Raw genomic sequence first — 19,234 nt, 5'->3', positions numbered from 1 at the left:
TGCACGAAAAGCCCGCTTGGCTCATGAGCGCCCCCACTGGACACTTGCAGACACTGCCACCCACGGACGAGAAGAAAAGACGAGGCATTGGGTAGTTTATTTTTCATCCAACTACCGTAATAACTGTGCTTTGACAAGACACGCAAACACAAACGCCACACAAAATAGCATTTCCTGCACACAATAATTCCGAGATAGCATTTCCATATTCATATCGATAGTGGTCCATCTAAATATGGAATATTTTGCATGACTGATTTTATTTAGTATGTAATAAGAATGAGTTTGATTGCCTTTTACTGGTGTATAACAGATGTGATCCGTCCTGTGCTACTAATGAATACCCCATCATCTTTAACAACAGTACAAATATGAAGGTTGATATGAATCATAATCATAGCAATAGTGAGTGAAATCAGGCAGTCCCGCACGGCGGTGTAACGAGCGGACTGCGGTCTTCCTGCTGCAGCCTCAGTGGGGTTTTCTTGGGGTCCAGCTGATGCGTGAAGCCTTCATCCACATGCTGGACGTCGGCCTCCTCCTGCGCCTCCGTGGGCAGGAAGACGTGGAGATGCGGGCGCCCCGCACCGCCCGAAGCAGCAGGCGTGACGGGCCGGCGACCGCCGTTCAGGACACACGGCCACCCGACGACAGACAGCCGGTCCGGCGGCGGCTTGCCGAGCTGCGCCCCCGAAGGCCAAAGGTCATCACGCTGTGCCGGGTGGCGCTCAGAGCTGAGTTGGATGGGACGGGCCGAGTGGATGTGGGTGGGGCGGGCATTGCCGTTGGCCTTGCTGGCGGGCGAGGGGATCCGTTGGGTCGGTTGGAGGGTCTTGGACCGGCATGATGGTAGATGCGGCGGGGGCCACTTGGGCAGCAGACAGCAGAGGCCCTCAAAGACCAGGGTGTCCTTTGGGTTGTGGAGGGGCGGCTCCCCCAGGCTGTAAAATAAAACAAAGAGGATGATCGGAATGTCAGTTTGTGGCCGTCCATCCGATCCTTCCTTGGGGGCAACGTATCACCCCCCCCCCTTCTGGAGATTTCTCTCTCACCCCCACCAGTGGAGCGATGCTATCAAACCAGCATCCATGATCATCATTCCACCCCTGGGTAACCATGGATAACACCGTGGGGGGCCGAGGCGCTCAGTGTCGCACACACGGACACATGAGCAGGGATTTGGACCCGCTACTTTGGGCAAATGCTGGTTTTAGGCAAAGAATGAACGAGCTTGGACCTGACCGCACCTTTGTGTAAACCAGTGCTTCTCAATTATGTCTTGTCACCCCCCCCCCATTTGAAATACTAGCGAAAGTGCTATTTACTCATTTATCTGAACTGTACAGACTAGACTAAAAATGAAACCAGGAAACTGGCATAAAAAGGACAGCATACAAGCATATTGGGTCAAACTGCATGTTGAGTACTAGAAATTTGTACATTGGTAGGTGTGCATCCAAATGAAAGCCTCTGCCCCCCCCATATGAGAAGCACTGGTGTAAACAATGTTTGTCTCTCCAAAGTACATTTTAGAAACAATGATAGCCAAGATGAAAAACTGAGCAAGAACAAGTTGAAATGCTCCTCCTGAATAGACCCCCCCCCCCCGTGCTTGTCCCAATACTTTTACCAAGACCGATGTATACATCAGGCATGATTTCTCCAGCTATCCAGCTACATTCCGCCTCATAATATTTTTCTACAAAGACCTGAGTGGCGCCATGTTGATGCCGCGCCTGTGTGGCGTTCTGCCGGGTCCTCGGAGCGAGGGGAGCCTTAGCAGGGTCCCGTTGCCTCTCCTCTCCCCTGCGGTGGGCGGCCGGTCAGTCCAGACATGAGCACCGGACCTCAGGCACCACGGTCCGCTGATGCCCACACCCAGCACGACAGGCGGCTCCGCTCCGGCGGGGCCGCTCATGAACGTCGAGTGTGCCGAAGGAGCTCCTGGAGAGGACGTGGATGCGTGCACGCGTCCTCCAGCACGGCTGGAGGGGAGTGAGGGCTGATGGGACGGCTGGCGCCATGAATGATTCATGGCCTTTGATGGATGGGTGGTCAGGCGGACCCCACCTGCAGGACAGGTCACTTTACAGGTCACATGTGTACAGCAGTTCTCAATGCTTCCTCGTGGACCTTCCAGGTGGCTTCTTAACATGGCTACGACTGGAAGAAAAGATGGCTGTGGCATTCCGAAGAGATCACATGACTGGGAAAGACAGGAGGTCAAGGCCTCCGACAGCGTGAGGAACAGAGTTTGGGTATCGGGTGCAGCACAGGCCCGTCAATGTGAAAATGACCCACGTTGGTTCAGTGACCCCCCTCAGTTCCGGATCGGCTTGCCCTCCCCTTTTGTGGAAATGTGGCAGCTCTTCACGGAACCACAGAGTCACCCATTGGCTGGCAAGGACCGCTGGGCTCAGTCAGGGCCAACCTTGGTGATGTGTGATGATGATGATGATGATGATGATCATACACAAGGTACCCAGACAAAAGAAAAAGCACTCGGCACTGACAGCTTCATCTTTTTATTTGGGAGCTTCAATCCACCATCCCAGCCTTCACGTGCTGCTGCATGGTCATCATGGCCTGCACTGCCGACACACAGCAACCCCCCCCCATGACTTAGTCTCATGTTATTAGCACCACGGGCCACCGTGCATTAACTCACCCTTGCAGTTCATCCATGTCCCCGGAAAGAAAGGGGCCTCCTGGGGGTCACCTTGGAGTGCTCATGTTCCCTACAAAACAGAAGAATATTAGAAGAACAGAATTAAATGAAAACTGAATGAACCATGAAAAACATCTTGATGCTCCAAGGAGTTTGCTTCCCAAAACGACCAGCCCACTGTGCCACCTTAAGGGACAATATATAACCCACCACAAGCGCTATTGGCTAATCCATGATCATCTTCCAGTCTTCCCAATTTACAGCCAGCACTGGGAGCTGCTCCAAAGGGCTGACTCAGCGTGTTTATGTTGTATCATCATGGCAGCGGCGCGGATGGGGTACCTAATCATGTGGGAACCACTTACCGTGACGGAGCAGAGGCTGTTCATCCTCCTTCAGCCGGAGGGGGGTCCTGTGGGCGAGAGACATCCAGTGAGAGCCAGCGAGGGACTTGATGGGGCCATCATGAGCTGTGCGTGTGCATGTGTGTGCGTGTGCGTGAGAGAGATGATGACATGAACATGCATTACCAAAGAGCAACTGTTAATGTGTCACGCTACACCACTTCCTGGTAGGAATGTTCCTTTAACGAGTGGTAGGCCTGTCGCCATAACAACTGTAGCCTGCCGCTAAAAGGTCTCATTGCCAAGGGAATGAAGATATTTCCTTTGGAGCAGGGAAGTCAGCACGATGGGCGGCAGACAGGAGGAAAGCCAGCCCGCATGCCCGCGTCCATATAGCCTGGCCGGGGGGGTTCCGTGATTGGTTATTGTGACAGGCCTACCATCTTGGGGGGAGACACGGCAACGTTTATTCCAAAGGGGTGAAATGGCGGCGTGTGTCAGAAGGTCACATGGCGTGAGAGCTGCAGTCTACATCCCTGACCAATGACCTTGATCCCTGACGCTGGTGTTCAGAGTCTGCTCAGCACGAGCATGTTTGGACCAGTAAGGTGTCTTGGGGCACCGTAGGCGGCCACGGGGGGTTCTGGCATCACACTCGCATTGTCACGGGACACAGAGCGAACATTTCTTTGAAAAGGCAAAAGCAAGGAGGCGGGGGAAGGAATGGATCACAGTGCAGATGGATCGATATGGATCACCTTCAATCATGGGCAGCGTGGACCTTCAAGGCCACGCCACACCTGGCCTCAGTCATGGAAGCAAAACACCACATGGAAACATACGGCTTCAGGTTGCGTGCCAGTGCAGCACTTGGACCCCCACCACCCCCCACGCTGAATGTTGGTACAATCCACCAACGCTGCGGCCAGAAGTCATTAAGATGGCTGTGCTGAACGTTAGCTAGATTCCAAACACCAGGCTACTCCAACTACAAGAACCCAGACCAAACCAGGAGAAGATTCAGCTCATAGGAGGTAGTGGTACGTACAGACGGTCCTGGATTACCACGTTAACACCCCCCCCACACCACTGATTGACAGGGCCATTCTTCTGTTGAAGACGAGAGTCCCCGTGGTACAAGTACACGGAGCTGTGGTGCTGCTACAGATACCCAGGCCACAAGCACATCTATTCTCTCGCTCGCTGGTGGAGAACTTGTGTACTTGTGGTGGCCATGGAGGAGGAATATCTGGACGTGTGTGCGCACGTCAAAAAGGTTGGACATTTTGCCCCAACGACACCAGCAAAACACACAAGGCCCAAGATGTACAAAGCACCCATAGAGTTATATGTCACTAACAACCTCAGCATGTGTCCCACGGTGCCCCCCTTTTTGGCATGCAGACCAGCCGTACCGTTGCTTGGGACCGAGGCTTAGAAAGTTCAACTTGATGGACTTCATTAGTGTCAGTGCATCAATGAAAAGTCAAATGAAATCAGAGACACAGACAAAGATTGGCGGATGCTAATGAATGCTAATGAATGCTAGGCACTTTAGCTTTGAAATGCCGATTTTAGGACTATGTATTTTGTGTGCAGACTTAAAGGGGACCTATCATGCTCCTTTTACGGTCTGTCGTATGGAGTTGTGGACTCCTGTAGAGCAGCTACAAAGCATGACCAACACACCAGAATCTGCACCTATTCAGCAGTATCTCTTTGGCGTCGTGGTTCCTGCAAAAATGGGCTGCTTAATGCATTCCACCCACGGCCAGTCACTGGCCACGCCCACTCTGCTATGCTTGCATAGAAAGCGCTAAACGGAGTTGACAATAAACTGCGATTTATCTTCTACCGCCAATCAACATTTGAACATACAGCCGTATGTGTTGGATCCCAAATCCCAATCCGGAAGTACAGACTGGACAGTTCCCCCCCAAAAAGAGGTTACTTCAACACGTCTCTCCAAGGGAAGTAGCTTGAGCATCTTACCGTTTGCTGGTAGGGAATCAGGAACTCCTACCACTTGCCTGGTGGTGGCATGTTTCCGAGATGGGAACAAATGTGGCTTCGCTAGCAAGTTAACAGAGGAGCAGACATTGGGGCAGGGTGGAGAGTTCGCTGGCTTACAGCCATGCCCATATAAGGAAACTGGGCGTTTTGAGCCATCCCAAACTGCTTTCAGGGCTCACTTCCAAATATGCCCAAACCTGGTTAGGTGAAACTATGGCTTGGTGTACCATGGGAATACAGCATTCCAGCTACATTTGTAGCTCAGGAAGGTGGGAAAAGCACCATAGGTCCCCTTTAAGACTAAAGGTCAACTTCCAGCACCTTTATTGCTCAAGGGTAGTCATTTTTCCACCAAGCAGTTAAAGCTCAAACCTGCTAAGTCTTGTGTGACATCATCATCATCATCAAGCAGTGATGTGAATGCACCGCCTTGAGTGTTTGCTATTGTAGAAGATGGTACATTAAGAGGGAAGCTGTGCCACAGACGTACGTACGTGATCTTGGTAGTCATGTCCTGCCCAGTGGAAACGGAGCTCAATATCATACTTCTAGTGGGTTCGTTGTCCCAACTCTGGTGAAAACCACTACAGGACAGTCTGTGCTGATTTCAAAGACAATCTGCCTGCTGGTGTTTGAGGAGCAAGTGAAGGAATAGCATGTTGCTGGAGATATGTCACCACCTCTGGTCAAAGATGCTGACCAGCCAACCCGTACACAGTCACTGTGAGGAAAAGTACTACAGCCCCCCGCCACCCACCCACCCACGCACGCACGCACGCACGCACGCACGCACGCACGCACGCACGCACGCACGCACGCACGCACGCACGCACGCACGCACGCGCGCGCGCGCACGCACACACACACACACACACACACACACACACACACACACACACACACACACACACACACACACACACACACACACACACACACACACACACACACACACACACACACACACACACACACACACACAGCACGACATTTCGTTGTCAATTTCACTGCTGTGTTATTGTGCAATGACAATAAAGGAAGTCTATCCATCTACACAGCTTGGTCATGTACACACAACGAGCTGGGAGGATCTGCACTGTGACGCCATTCTTGCCAAGTGTGACGCCAGAAGCCCTTCAGAGAGTCACCTGGAGGGGGCGACGTGGAATGAGTGAGAAAAGAGAGAGGAGTTAAGTGTGCGTCTGGATAAGATAAACATGGATGGACACTTACCTTACTGGATCCGTGTAAGCATGTCCAGGCTTTACTGCTGCAGAACTACTCATGGTCAATGTAAGCCAATGCAGGGACTTGTGGACCGGGACGGTCTGTCTCTGACAAGCTAGCTCCTGGCCGACTCACGTTGCCAAAGACACGACACACACACACACACACACACACACACACTGAAGCACAACGGGCCACGCGTGTACCTGTTCACCACCAGTTGCTTTAGTTTCCATTCCGCACCAACGATGTGGCCCATCTCCGTGGAAACAAGCTACGGTGTCTCTCCGGCCAGATTTATACCACTCTTATTCTGATTAGCTTCCCAATCTGCCAAGACTTAAACATTGACTTGCTCAGCTACGCCTTTTTCCACACGCCTGTCAATTGATCACGTCTGCAATAGCGGGTTCATGATTTAAGGTCAATTCCAATAACATTTGGGTATGGGGAAGGAAATCAAAGCTGGCCTACTTGCTCAATGGCACATTATAACTGGCCAGTGTCCTTTGTCTGTCACAGCTACTTCTCGTTTGTCACTGCCAAAGACGTCCGCTTAAATCTGATGACAAATATTCAAAAGATGTCACATATAGAGAGATGTATCCAAAAATTGACTCAAGAGTGGAACGTCCCATATCCAATGCCCCACAGGTGGAACTATTTGGAATTATGTGGGGACAACTTCCAAAGAATTAACTTGGGTTTACTTTTTCTTCGGCTTTTTGACCATTTATTACCTCAACAAGAGGGCTGCCATCATCCAATTAAGCCACAACTATTTTGCCATGTGATTCATCCGTGGAAAAACACCAACCTCTCCAATTTGATCGTTTCCATAGTCACCCATGAAAGCAGAATATTATTTTCTTCGGTTGATATTTACACGTCAGATGTGACCTGATCGGCCAACTAACCCATTACTCATCAGAATGGCAAGCTAATTGTTACATCGTTTAGTCCTGATGTTGATAGTCTGCTACTTGTACTGTGGAATACGTCTACTTTCATCATAACCTATTGCCAAATTGGTTACACCCAGCAATGTTCCACTGTGCATTGCTTTAAAAGTACTCTAATTCCTGGTGAACCACAGAATTTTATACATGAAGAAACCTTTCATGTCTATATTGTTCTAATTCCTGGTGAACTACAGAATATTATACATGAAGAAACCTTTCCTGTCTATCTATATTGTTCTAATTCATGGTGAACTACAGAATATTATACATGAAGAAACCTTTCATGTCTATCTATATTGTTCTAATTCATGGTGAACTACAGAATATTATACATGAAGAAACCTTTCATGTCTATCTATATTGTTCTAATTCATGGTGAACTACAGAATATTATACACGAAGAAACCTTTCATGTCTATCTATATTGTTCTAATTCATGGTGAACTACAGAATATTATACACGAAGAAACCTTTCATGTCTATCTATATTGTTCTAATTCATGGTGAACTACAGAATATTATACACGAAGAAACCTTTCATGTCTATCTATATTGTTCTAATTCATGGTGAACTACAGAATATTACACAGGAAGAAACCTTCCATGTCCATCAATCCAAAATGACATGAGAAAATGAGATGGCATCATACCTTTTCATCATCCAAACCAGTCCACCAAGTGCTACACACAACTACTGTTCCAAGGTTACCACACATACAAGTTCTTGCTTTGGATCGTTCCTTCTCAGCTTTAAAGATGGACAAACCTGTTAAAGGAAAAACTGTACACCACACAGACATCATTTTGGTTCAGGTCCCATTGGAAGAGGCGTCATGAGGTTTTCAATGGATCAATTTGAAGAACTACGAAGTGCAAGTTAAGCTGATGCTGATTCTACAAGGGCAATGTAGATGAGCCAACAACAGTGGAGCCTGTTGAGGTCATGTCAAAGTGGCTAAATGTCCACATAAGCAAGACTGATGCCAGTGGACTTTGTTGACGTTCATGTCGGTGGGTCTGCTGTGGCTGAGTCACACCAACAGAAGCGGAAAAGGAGAAAAACAGTCTTTGCCTGCACATGACTGACTTGGGCCAGAGACGAGTAGATGATAAAAGCTTTTCTAAACCTACGCCATTTTGACATTTCTGTTTGGATTCTTGTAGGAGCTGTGGGATTTTCAGGATTAGGTCTCATGAACAGGAAGCTACTCTGTACATGTTTTAATGCAGTGTACATTTCACGCCAGCCAGGACAATCCAGTTACGATAGCAACATACATAAACAAATGGCTGGAGCGCATACGTCCTTGTAAACCTAAGATGGCATTTCTTTGGTAATATGGGATATACATATATACAATACAAAGCGTGCCATGAAGTTTCTCAGGTTCAATTCAAAGTCCACAACATCAATTAGACGTTTCTGTTGAGCTGGTAAAACATCAGCTAATCAGTCATTGGAGCACAATGCTGATCATGGTGGACAGTATTAACCGTTTACTTTTCCAAAAGGTTTACATGATCGAGGCCCGTATCCACAAAGCATTCTAGCGGTAGAAAACCTATTAGTGACATCACAACTTCTAAAGATTTTTCTTCAAATGTTTTACATGCTAAGATAAGTTACTTCCAAGCGTCTTAGGCCCTAATATGTCCTAAGGCGGAGTGGAAAAGAGGACTTTTTAGGAGCCTAAGAGTGGCGTAGTCAGAGCTTGCTCGTCCCACCCAAAGTACATAACGCCTGAGATGACGGTCATCACAGGGTTGTCATACCTGGTCGCAGGTAAAATACACATGCACATACATACATACATACATACATACATACACATGTATCCCCACATCACAGTGGGGGAGGAAAGGAAACAGACCATTTGGGTGGTAAACAGGAAGTGACAAGTCAATGGATATACTGCAGAAAGAGGTGCATTATGGTGTGTCGCTGCTCGAGGAGTCCAATACTCATCACAAAGTGCAGAAAATGAGCAGAATTGCTGCATTGTTAGCAAGGTTGTGCAGTAAGTCAACGTATCAATAAGCATATCTATAGAACAGGTACCATTTATGACATGAAACCAATGTCAGCATGATACATTTTTAATACACTGCGTCCTACCGAGCAATGGGTTCAAGCACACCTCCTCCCTAAGGTTCCTAGGAAGCTATTTGGGCTACAATGGGAGCTTTTTGAGAGGACCGAGAAGCTTTGTGAATACGGGCCCAGGTTACTAAGCAGTTTTGAGAGCTTCTGGAAAAATACGGGCATGCTTGAACTTGGGGAGATAGATTTGTCATGCAAGTTACCTACCAAGCTTCCTTCCATTGGTGCTACACTGCCTTCACGGCCAAAGCTGGCTCTGACAAACCAACACTCTACAAACTATTTCCTCCACGGGCCAACATCTTTATAGTCAGCCACACCTGTTAAAAAAAGAATGTCAAGAACACGTCAAAGTAACATTTCAGGGGGCAGCTGAGGCTTGTGGAACATTTGTGATGTATGACCTTTCCTCGTTAGCATGTAGGCCACGGAGTCAGGAGATGGAAGACCTGGTTTGCATTCTCCACTTGAGCATCTCCGTGTGGCGTGTGCATGTTCTCCCCGTGCATGCGTGGCTTTTCTCCGGGTACTCCGCTTACCTCCCCCATCCCAAAAACATGTCAGCTTCATTGGCCCTTCCAAATTGTCCATAGGTATGGATGTGGGCGGGAATGGTTGTTTGTCTATATGTGCCCTGTGATTGGCTGGCCCCCAGTCCAGGGTGGACCCCGCCTTTCACCCCAAGACAGCTGGGATAGGCTCCCTTGTGAGGATAAGCGGTAGAAAACGGATGGATGGATCTTTCCTAGTTTGGTATTGAACAAGTAAGTAGATATTGCTGGGTTGCACCGCCACTTGAGAGGCAGTCAGTGGACAACCAAGCACTCGCACGTCTAACATACATGGCAGGGTGCACACACGCTAAAGCAACTACATGGTGGTTCACACTTCCTCCAGGCATGGCCATTTCATCCTGTCTATGATGTCATCGTTGTTTGTACAAGTTTACATTTAGCAGAGGGCAAGTCGATGCTTTATATGTAGTCTTTGGAGACATTTGAAGGGCTCAGTCGCTGTTTTTTTTTTTTTGCTCGGCTAGGTCATCCTTTCCGCATTCCCCATGTTGATGTTCCAACAGCATCTTACCTTTGATTCTAGGATCAATTGTGCTTATCCAAGTCCCTGCCAACTACTCGGCCACCTTGCTCTGCATTACTGGCTGGTTTCCTCCTTCGTGACAGGCTCTTAGGAATTCTCTCATAGCTTTGAAGTCCATGCACAAGAACAGCAGCAGTATGTTGGCTGGGATTTCACTGAGCAAACATTATGTCACATGCTACCCAGAAATGAGGAACTGAAAATTTCAAACACGGGCACCACCAAACAAACTAAAGTGTTTGTTGTGGTTCTTACCAAAGAGTTAATTCCAAGTATAATACTGAGGAAAAAAACTAAGGGCGCTTCCATTGTCATGAGGAAGTTCTTATTGAGAAACTTGTGGAATGCTTCTTCCGCTGGAGAACTTCTTGTCTTCCTGCATCCAAGCAGTGGTGGAATACAGATATGATGTGTGGCGGTAGCTGCACATTCTACAATGCTCCAAAAGCTAATAATTCAAAGTGTTGACACCAATGCTGCCTCCTATGGAGCTGACATTTCAAAATAGCACACTTGCAGGACAAAGGAAATAGATAGAATGAGTCAGCCATTTTCATTATCCTAAATACGTGTCAGCATATGATTACCAGGAGATTGTAGCTAGGTCATGTAGTACATAACCGGAGATAGCTGTTGGACAAGGTCTGCATTAAGCTTGTCCATCCATGTGGGCCGTGTCCAAGATGGGGACAGAGATGACGCCAAATGGCTTGTAGGAAAATAAGAGCAAATAGTGTCTAGGATGCCTGGTCCAGCATGTGCCCTCACAAACATCTTGCTTCCCTAGCCAGCACCTTAGGAGAACACATCAATCCAGGCAGTTTGTTATTTTGATTTTGTTTTCTTTTAGAAAAGAAAATAGTGGCAGGTCGTGTGGATAAAATATGAATATTTTCCATACTTTTCCCTGGAACTGTATTAGATCCAATTCCATACTGCCAATGGTCGCTTACACCAAGGAGTCAATCAAGGGCTCTGATAGCTCACTAGCTATATATTTGGTCTCCTGCAACAACATCTTCTCTGGCAAGCAGGCTGGCTGGCTGACATCTTGTTAGCATTTCCTTTAGTGTGCCGGGGGCTGAAAGGTCCAACCAGCAGCAGCATAAATGACTGCGGCCATCTAGAGACCACCGCACTGCAAAGTTGTGTAAAACGTGGTACTTTTACAGTTTGCCACATAAAAAGGCTGAAACTAAGTGACTTTTTCCTCCAGAGTATGAAGCGCATTGTCTCAAGGTGCAGTAATACTTCATATTTGGCTATCAGCAACGGATTGGATTGGATATGGGGGTCTTGCCCCTCCCCAGATGATCAAATGATGACCAAGTCCGTGCAACAGAATCCTTTAGACCTTATGTCCCGCACTTATCCTCATTTTTATTTGTTGAAAAGCAAATGCTGGAGCTTGGTTGTTTTGAATACATATTCCAAGGTTTGGCCAGATTGAACCCATTTGTCTTTATTGTAATACATGCATTGATGGCAAGTGCGTGGAAGAAAAGAAAGGTTACAATTTACACTCACCACCAATCACAACACAGTACATCTAGAGAATGTTAGACTTACACAGGGGGCTCAAATACACCTATGTTCTTACCTTTCTATACTACTCACAACACTAAATAAAAAAGGAGTATGGTAAAATGAATCAAGTGTAAGAATAAAAGGCTAGAGCATTCTGAACTTAAATAGAAACAAATTGTGAGTCATATCGGATTGGAGAATTTATACAAAAACGCTGCTGCAAAGAGGGAGCGTTTAAAAACGAGCTTTCTTAGCGGGACCGTCAAATTCCTCACGGACCCTTCCATAACTGGAGTTACCAGAACCCAATCCTCTGGAAGCGCCCTGACCAAAGCGCTCATTGCGCTGGAGGGCAAATAGCCAGGGAGGTATGTGTTGGGAGTCAGCGCACACAGTTCATGTCCATGTGTGTATGTATGGATGCATAGCAAGAGGGCGGTTTTAGATCCGAAGAATTCCAATATGAAGGTCCACAGGTGCCACAGGTTACATACGGAAAAGGAAGAGAGGGTAATGCTTTCGTTAGTCAGTGCCTCCCTAACAGCCTCCGTCTGCAGTGCATGCCGGGCCACGGCTGTTGGCACCGCTTAGCATAGCCACTATTGTTATTATTTCATTGAGTTGGGAGGGCCCTATGAAATCTGCCACAACGACACGATCTAAACTCTTTAAACATTCAAAGACCGAATCCGGTTAATTGGAGTCCTTGTTTGTTGAAAACCGTTCATCTTTCGCCCAACAGCCCAGTTGCCTCCATATGACCTTGGCGTGTGACCAGGGCCTCGATGACTCTAATCACGTTCCACAAGTACAACCGACTGCTGTGAGGCAACAGTGGAGTCAGCCAAAACTGCCATACACTATGGTGGGACGTTTCTCATTTCACGTGTGGCTTAAGTGCGCTTTGGCATAAAAATGTTTCATTCTTTAATAAATGGATGAAATTCAGGCTGTTACACCCCCAAAAAAGCTAGATTTCATAGGGTCCTACATTTACAAATACTATATTAACATGATATGACTGACTATGGTCATGACTGACAACAAATATAGCTCGTTTCACCACATGTATGATCATCAGGTAAAACATGTATCCCAGCCACCAGTATTTACTGCATTTGCTGCCCACACCAGGAAGGACATGCTGGAAAACTCAGGTGGATGACACGTAGCACGAAGGTCAGCACTGGCTGGAGCAACATTCTAATATAGGGTTGGGCGATATATTTTATGTACGGGTATAGTGGTGTACTGGTAGAAATGATAAACAAGGAGTTGATGACTGCGTGCTGCGGCTGTCATGGTGAGGAGAAGGAACGTTCGTGTGTGGAGGTATTTACTCGCCAGTCGTGGCACTAATTCATGATAAACACTGAACAACCCACCCCACCTACACGGGTTGAAATGGTCATAAACGCAGCTTTATAAGTTGGCTGAATCTCCTCTTCCAGACCGTGAATGGAAGCTAGCATGGTTAGCTTGTGTGGATGAGTATATTTCACCAGGTTGTGTTTTACGGCTTTAACGTCGGGAAGGTTTCACGGTGCCCCATGGCAACGTGCGGCTTCTAAGTGAAAAATACCAAAAGCACCTCTATTTTGGAACGTAGCTCGTCTTAGCCGTAAATGCACATTCTCCACATACGGAACATACTTCAGTGACCTTCCTTCAAAATAAGAGTGCAGTTCGCCCCGAGTCTGGGCAGAAAAAAAACAAGAGTGAGATAAAGTACCTTCCATAATGCAGGTGCAATGACACGGGTGACTACATCTTCTACACTTGGGTTGAGGATTTAGTAGCAATGTGTGCAGAGGTTGACATCCCATTGGAAAAGTTAGCCAGATTGTTACCAATAAATACATGTTCTTTACAGTTTGATGATAGGGCTTAAGCTTTGTAGCCCAGACTCTGCTGACTTAAAATTTCATATCATATCATGATACAGCCACATAATATCCTGATATACGCTAAGGTCCATATCGCCCAACCCTAGTCTAATCTCTCAAGAGTGACCTGTGTCTGACAGAAGTATTTTGCACATGGAGTGAATAAAAACAACTCCACAAGGAGATGTCAACAGACGTGTTATACCGTCATTTCCGCTGTACAAGCTGCAATTTTTCTCTCACGCTTTGAACCCTGCAGCTTGTAAAGCCATGCCATGGCCAAAAGAACTGCAGTTCCCATGATACTTAACAGTGCAGCTTCAGGATGGCGCCAATATCACGTTGAAGTGTTATCCAGCAATCCTGTTTTGATCTGACACATCTTAAGTAGGTTAGAATTACTACAGCTTCTGGTTGAACTGCCAAGTCCAATATCATCAGTGGCTTTCCAAAGGCTGGACTACTGCATGATGAGGAGGACCGCTCGAGCTAAAGGGCTGGATTGCCTCCAGATAAAAGTGACACCGGGAGCGACGATGATAAAAATAAATAAATAAATGATAAAAGGAACGGGGGGCTGTTCAATTGAAAGAAGAAGACATTGTGATGGACTACTGTTGAACTAGCCATGTTTGGGGAAAATGCCATTCATGTAAATATTCAGCTTAGACAGGCGTGGCCCGTCTACATAGCTGTTATCTCACAAATCTGATATTCTTTCAATTTAGTATGTGTGGCTTACATACTGGTGCACTGTTTAAGTGCGGAAATGACGGTATACTGTACGCCTGCGAATGTGTACACATGATTAAGCATGTCTGCTACCGCATACCAGATGTACGATACATCATCATTGTCCTTGTATTTGATCTATGGTGTACCACTCTCGCTGACTTAATGGCATAAAATGAGTTATTGTAAATCATGTTATTGGTAGGCTGAATCCTAAAGGCTGTTCCAACACGCTAATGACTACTTTTCCATTATTAAAATGCTCTTCATTTATAGCTAGGCAATAATTTTACATGCAAACAAGACTGAAGACCATGTGTGTATGATATGGCCAACTTCTACTTCAACTCAAGTCCTAAGCAACAAGAACAGGTAATCAACTATTTCACAAGGCTGTGTGCCCCCCCTCCAGGGGTAAAAATTCAGTCATTATTGACATTCTTCCTTTGTTACTTATTAGACCGTCCAGCCTGCCCTAAAGATACTTTTCTACATAAAAAAAGTTAAGTGCATACATGTGTAGGTTTGCAGTACAAAAACAAACCAAAAAACGCTCGTATACACCATCGTTCTGCCAAGGAGAGGTGCCTGTCCAACTCACAAGGGACAGGGCTTGCAATACCAGAACCATACACAACACAAAACGTGGCATATGGAGAGAAATATTGGCATTTAGTGCAGGCTGGCGGCTCACTTGAAAATACCAAGAACGACTACTAAACGTGGGGGGGCTGGCTGCCTTGCCAGTGAAGAACATTTGTATCAACAAGCAGCAAATCTGGATGCAACCTGCCATCCTGCTTAGACTACATCAGCTCCGAGTCTTCTCCCACTGAAGAGAAAGCCAGATACAAGAGCTTCCGATAACGGGATACGTTACCATTTCGTTGCTCATCAGGGATCCCGGAGAGGACTGCTGCCCTTCAAATCCCATTGCTCCCATTGCACTCAATGAGAAGCTCTGGCTGACGGCACCAAAGGACACGTCTACAAAGGACGACAAGGGCTTAAGAAACCGAAACAGGTCCTTTCTACTTGCCTTCAGACGAACTGTTAGCCGTTTCTAATCAACACGGTAGATTCTGAAGCAAACAAAGTGAACCTACCTCCCATGCCCATCACGCCGGAAGAACTCATTCTCATCTCTCGCTCCCTCTACATGAAAGACATCTGCAATTACATCAACAGCCTGTCTGCCACCTTATTGCAGGAGTTGAACTCACGTCCATGAAGTTGCCCATCCTGTAGTTCTCCTCACGTTGACGCCGCATCTGTTCTTCCATTTCTCGCTTGCGAAGCATCTCCTCCTCCCGCCTGCGACGCTCTTCCTCTTGTCTGCAAACGGCCGCATTAACACAAGCAAATAAAAAAGCATGACGATATCAATACCTTAACTGCATCTCCTTCCTCTTCTGCATCTCCTGACTGTGCAACTCTTCCATGCGGCGCAGTTCCTCCTGTCGCCTCAGAAGATCTGCAACGGAAGGTGAAAATGGGATGCGGTCTGGGGTCACCTTGCCAACAGATGAATGACAGCAGCCATCTTTTCTTACCTTGGCGGAGCAGGTTGGCCTGGTGCTCGTGGTAAGCATCTTCCATCTCACCTTCGAGCTTCTCGCGAGCCTCACGCATGTTCTTCTCCACCTGCTGCCTCTGCTGCTTCTCCATCTCGTCAAGAGACTTCCAACGCTTGGAGTACTCAAACTCAAAAGTTCCAGGGCGAGCAAAGCGAGGAGGCTCTTCACGTTCTCTGTTGCCGTAAGAGAACACAGGAACATCAAGTCAGTCGTGTCTGCAATATGGGTGCAATATGACAACAGCAGTGGGACACACTCACGCTTGATATCTGGGGTTCTTCTGTGCCAGTTTCTCAGGCAGCCCATCTTCATCATCAAACTGCTCAAGGGGCTCCACAACTATGGGTCTTGGCGAGCTGAGAAGGTGGACACAAAAACATGAAATCGTCCAAGGATCGCTGAGAAGCATTTCTTTACAGAGCCAACTTACGTGGTGAGCAGAAAGACGCCCTCGTTGCAACGATCCAGGGCCTTCCTGGCAGCAGGCTTGGAGGCGAACTCCACGATACCCTTGCCAGTGGAGCGCCCGCGGTCGTCAACAATGACGATGGCCCTTTCCACCATCCCAAACTGTGAGAAGGCCTCCTCCAACAGCTCGTTGGAAACATAGGGTGACAGGTTCTTGATGGAAAGAGCTGCCGAGTGCGTGGCAAATCGGACACGGAGGGTTCTTCCTTTCATTGGCATGTCATCCAGCTCAGCTTTTGCTATCTCAGCCAGCGCACGGGACTCCTTTACATAAAGTGAAATACGTTGTTAATATGTTCATCGGTATGAGTTGTCGGCTTTCACTATTCTCTCACCAGTCGAATGAAACCAAAGCCTTTGGCTTTGTTGATGAAGACCTCACTTGGCTCGCCATACTTGGAGAAGATCTTCCTGAATTGCTCCTCTGTGATCTCACTAGGAAGGTTGCCGATGAACAGACGGCATCGCTGCGTATATGTTTTCTCACCAGGCTTCAGCAACATGGACAGTGTCGCCTTGAATTCCTGCTAAACATACGGAATTTTTGTCCATTTATGGCACGTGACGTGATGAAAACATTGCATAACTAGGGCGGGCAAAAGTAGGTCATTGTCATTTTCTTCGACGCCATCTTTAAGCCTCGACCACCGGCCATTACGACATTGGCCCAATTCCGCGGATATGGGGGTAAAAACTGCCACGTCTCTATTCCAACATTTCATACGAAAGGTCTGTAAAACGAAACACCACATACCGAGAAAGTAAAGACACAATGTTTACAGATAAGCGATTACGCAAGTTTGACGCTACGGATTTTAAACAAGATGGCGGATCGACGGCGGCGCGAACAGTGGGTGCGCTCGATTTCACAATGGTTAGCGAGACAAAGAAAAATACATCTTCTGAACTGGTGCCTTGGAGCACCGCCCCGCTGGGTTGCTAGGTGAGATATGTTGAACGCAACGGTACATAAATAAACCGCATCTAGCAACCACGCACGTCGACAATTTCAAACAAAAATGTTTTTGACGAGACATAAAACTGTATTAAAACCGACCTTTGTTTGACTTTCATTCGAAGTGCTGCCCGCTGCTTCTGCTTGTCCTTGTTCCTGACTGCTGTCCTTATTCATGTGAGGCCCCGTCTTCGGGCCTGTCCGGTTTTGTTGATGGCCAAACCTCTGGTTCTGTTGATGGCCTGGCCTCTGGTTCTGTTGCTGGCCTGGCCTCTGGTTCTGTTGGTTTTGCTGCTGGCCTGACCTCTGGCTCTGCTGCTGGCCCGGCCTCTGGTTCTGTTGGTTATGCTGCTGGCCCGGTCTCTGGTTCTGTTGGTTTTGCTGCTGGCCCGGCCTCTGGTTCTGTTGGTTTTGCTGCTGGCCCGGCCTCTGGTTCTGTTGGTTTTGCTGCTGGCCCGGCCTCTGGTTCTGTTGGTGACCCATCTTCTGGGTTTGTTGCTGGCCCTGCCTCTGGTTCTGCGGGGTTTGTTGCTGGCCCTGCCTCTGGTTCTGCGGGGTTTGTTGCTGGCCCTGCCTCTGGTTCTGCGGGGTTTGTTGCTGGCCCTGCCTCTGGTTCTGCGGGGTTTGTTGCTGGCCCTGGTTCTGTGGGGTTTGTTGCTGCCCTGGCCTTTGGCTTTGCGGCTGAGTTGCCCTCTGGTTCTGTTGCGGGGCTCCTTTCTGGTTCTGTTGCGGGCCCGACTTTGGACTCGTCAGCGGTGATTGGTTCTGCTGCTGTCCGTTAGCGTTCCCAGGCTCTGCCTTGGTCTGCTGGTTCTTGTTGGCCTGGTTCGGCTGGGGAGATTCAAGTTCCTGCTTGTGCTCAAGGCTCGACTCTGAGGGGGGGGTTGTCGGCTTTTCCGGCTCCTGCTTGGTGGATGTCTGCTGCTTGTCCATTGGGCCTTTCATGGTGAGAGCAGGCCCGGGGCTCGGCGGTGGGATGACTGCTGGCTTCTGTTGGCTCGTCTGCTGTCCCTGGTTGGATGGCCTGTTGAAGTTATTGTTCGGTCCCCTTCGATTCTGGTTGTGGAATGGGTGATTCCGGAATTGGGGGTTGACCATTAGACCACCACGCATCGGACCGCCGACGCCGCCACCTCTGCGAGGCTGAAAATGATTCATCCCCATGCCGCCGCGGTTGTTATGATATCGAGACATCGATCTTCACGCCCGACTATGTACTTAGAATGGCAATAAACACCGTGGACTTATCGCACACTGCTCGCGAAAGGGTTGAAACGTGTCAAAGATGGCGACCAACGGCTGAGGCTGAACTAAAAAAGCCTTTCTTCTTCTTCTGGTACAATTGCCACGCCCTACGTCGCCTATTGGCCATTTTTTAAAGAAGGCGGTCCTGTTTTGATTCCCGAGTAGCCAATGGCTGCTACTTCCGTTTGGTCACTCGTTCCAACCCGTTGAGGTCTTTAACCCTTAGCATTCCGGACTACGGTTTAGCGAGTTTACCTCGTCCACGAGGGGGAAAACACCCTAGTAGGTAACGTTTGGATTTTTTTGTGTGTATACTTCAAATATAACATGTTTAATTAATTGAATGTAGTAAAATACTTATTTACCTTCAGTTCAACATTTAAGAAAAAGAAAACACTTTAGTCATTTACTGTTTTTCTTGTCATTTATTC

General features: G+C 47.7%; 1 protein-coding gene across 7 annotated transcripts; it reads right to left on the bottom strand.

Annotated features, from left to right (window-relative positions):
* Positions 1-125: 125 nt before the first annotated feature.
* On the bottom strand, positions 126-18,916 carry sfpq (splicing factor proline/glutamine-rich). Of its 7 annotated transcripts, none has more exons than XR_013627637.1 (12): positions 17,661-18,916; positions 16,939-17,130; positions 16,566-16,867; positions 16,396-16,491; positions 16,112-16,308; positions 15,948-16,032; positions 15,782-15,893; positions 15,665-15,713; positions 15,439-15,545; positions 3,034-3,080; positions 2,669-2,738; positions 126-941 (listed from the first exon to the last, which is right to left on the bottom strand). XR_013627637.1 is itself a non-coding variant. In XM_078791782.1 (11 exons), exons 1-11 carry the CDS (start codon positions 18,750-18,752, stop codon positions 12,175-12,177), a joined length of 2,310 nt encoding a protein of 769 aa, XP_078647908.1. In that variant the 5' UTR covers positions 18,753-18,916; the 3' UTR covers positions 11,856-12,174. The 7 variants fall into 7 exon arrangements, 4 of the variants coding, with proteins under 4 accessions (XP_078647908.1, XP_078647909.1, XP_057903891.2 ...); XR_013627636.1 differs by lacking the exon at positions 126-941 and adding an exon at positions 2,510-2,591; XR_013627638.1 differs by lacking the exon at positions 126-941 and adding an exon at positions 2,510-2,586.
* Between the last annotated feature and the right edge of the window lie 318 nt (positions 18,917-19,234).

This window comes from Doryrhamphus excisus, linkage group LG7 (assembly GCF_037039965.1).
Source record: "Doryrhamphus excisus strain RoL-2023G ecotype Guam linkage group LG7, RoL_Dexc_Guam_v1.1, whole genome shotgun sequence".
NCBI classification, from domain to species: Eukaryota; Metazoa; Chordata; class Actinopteri; order Syngnathiformes; family Syngnathidae; genus Doryrhamphus; species Doryrhamphus excisus.
This window is presented reverse-complemented; position numbering and strand designations above follow the sequence as displayed.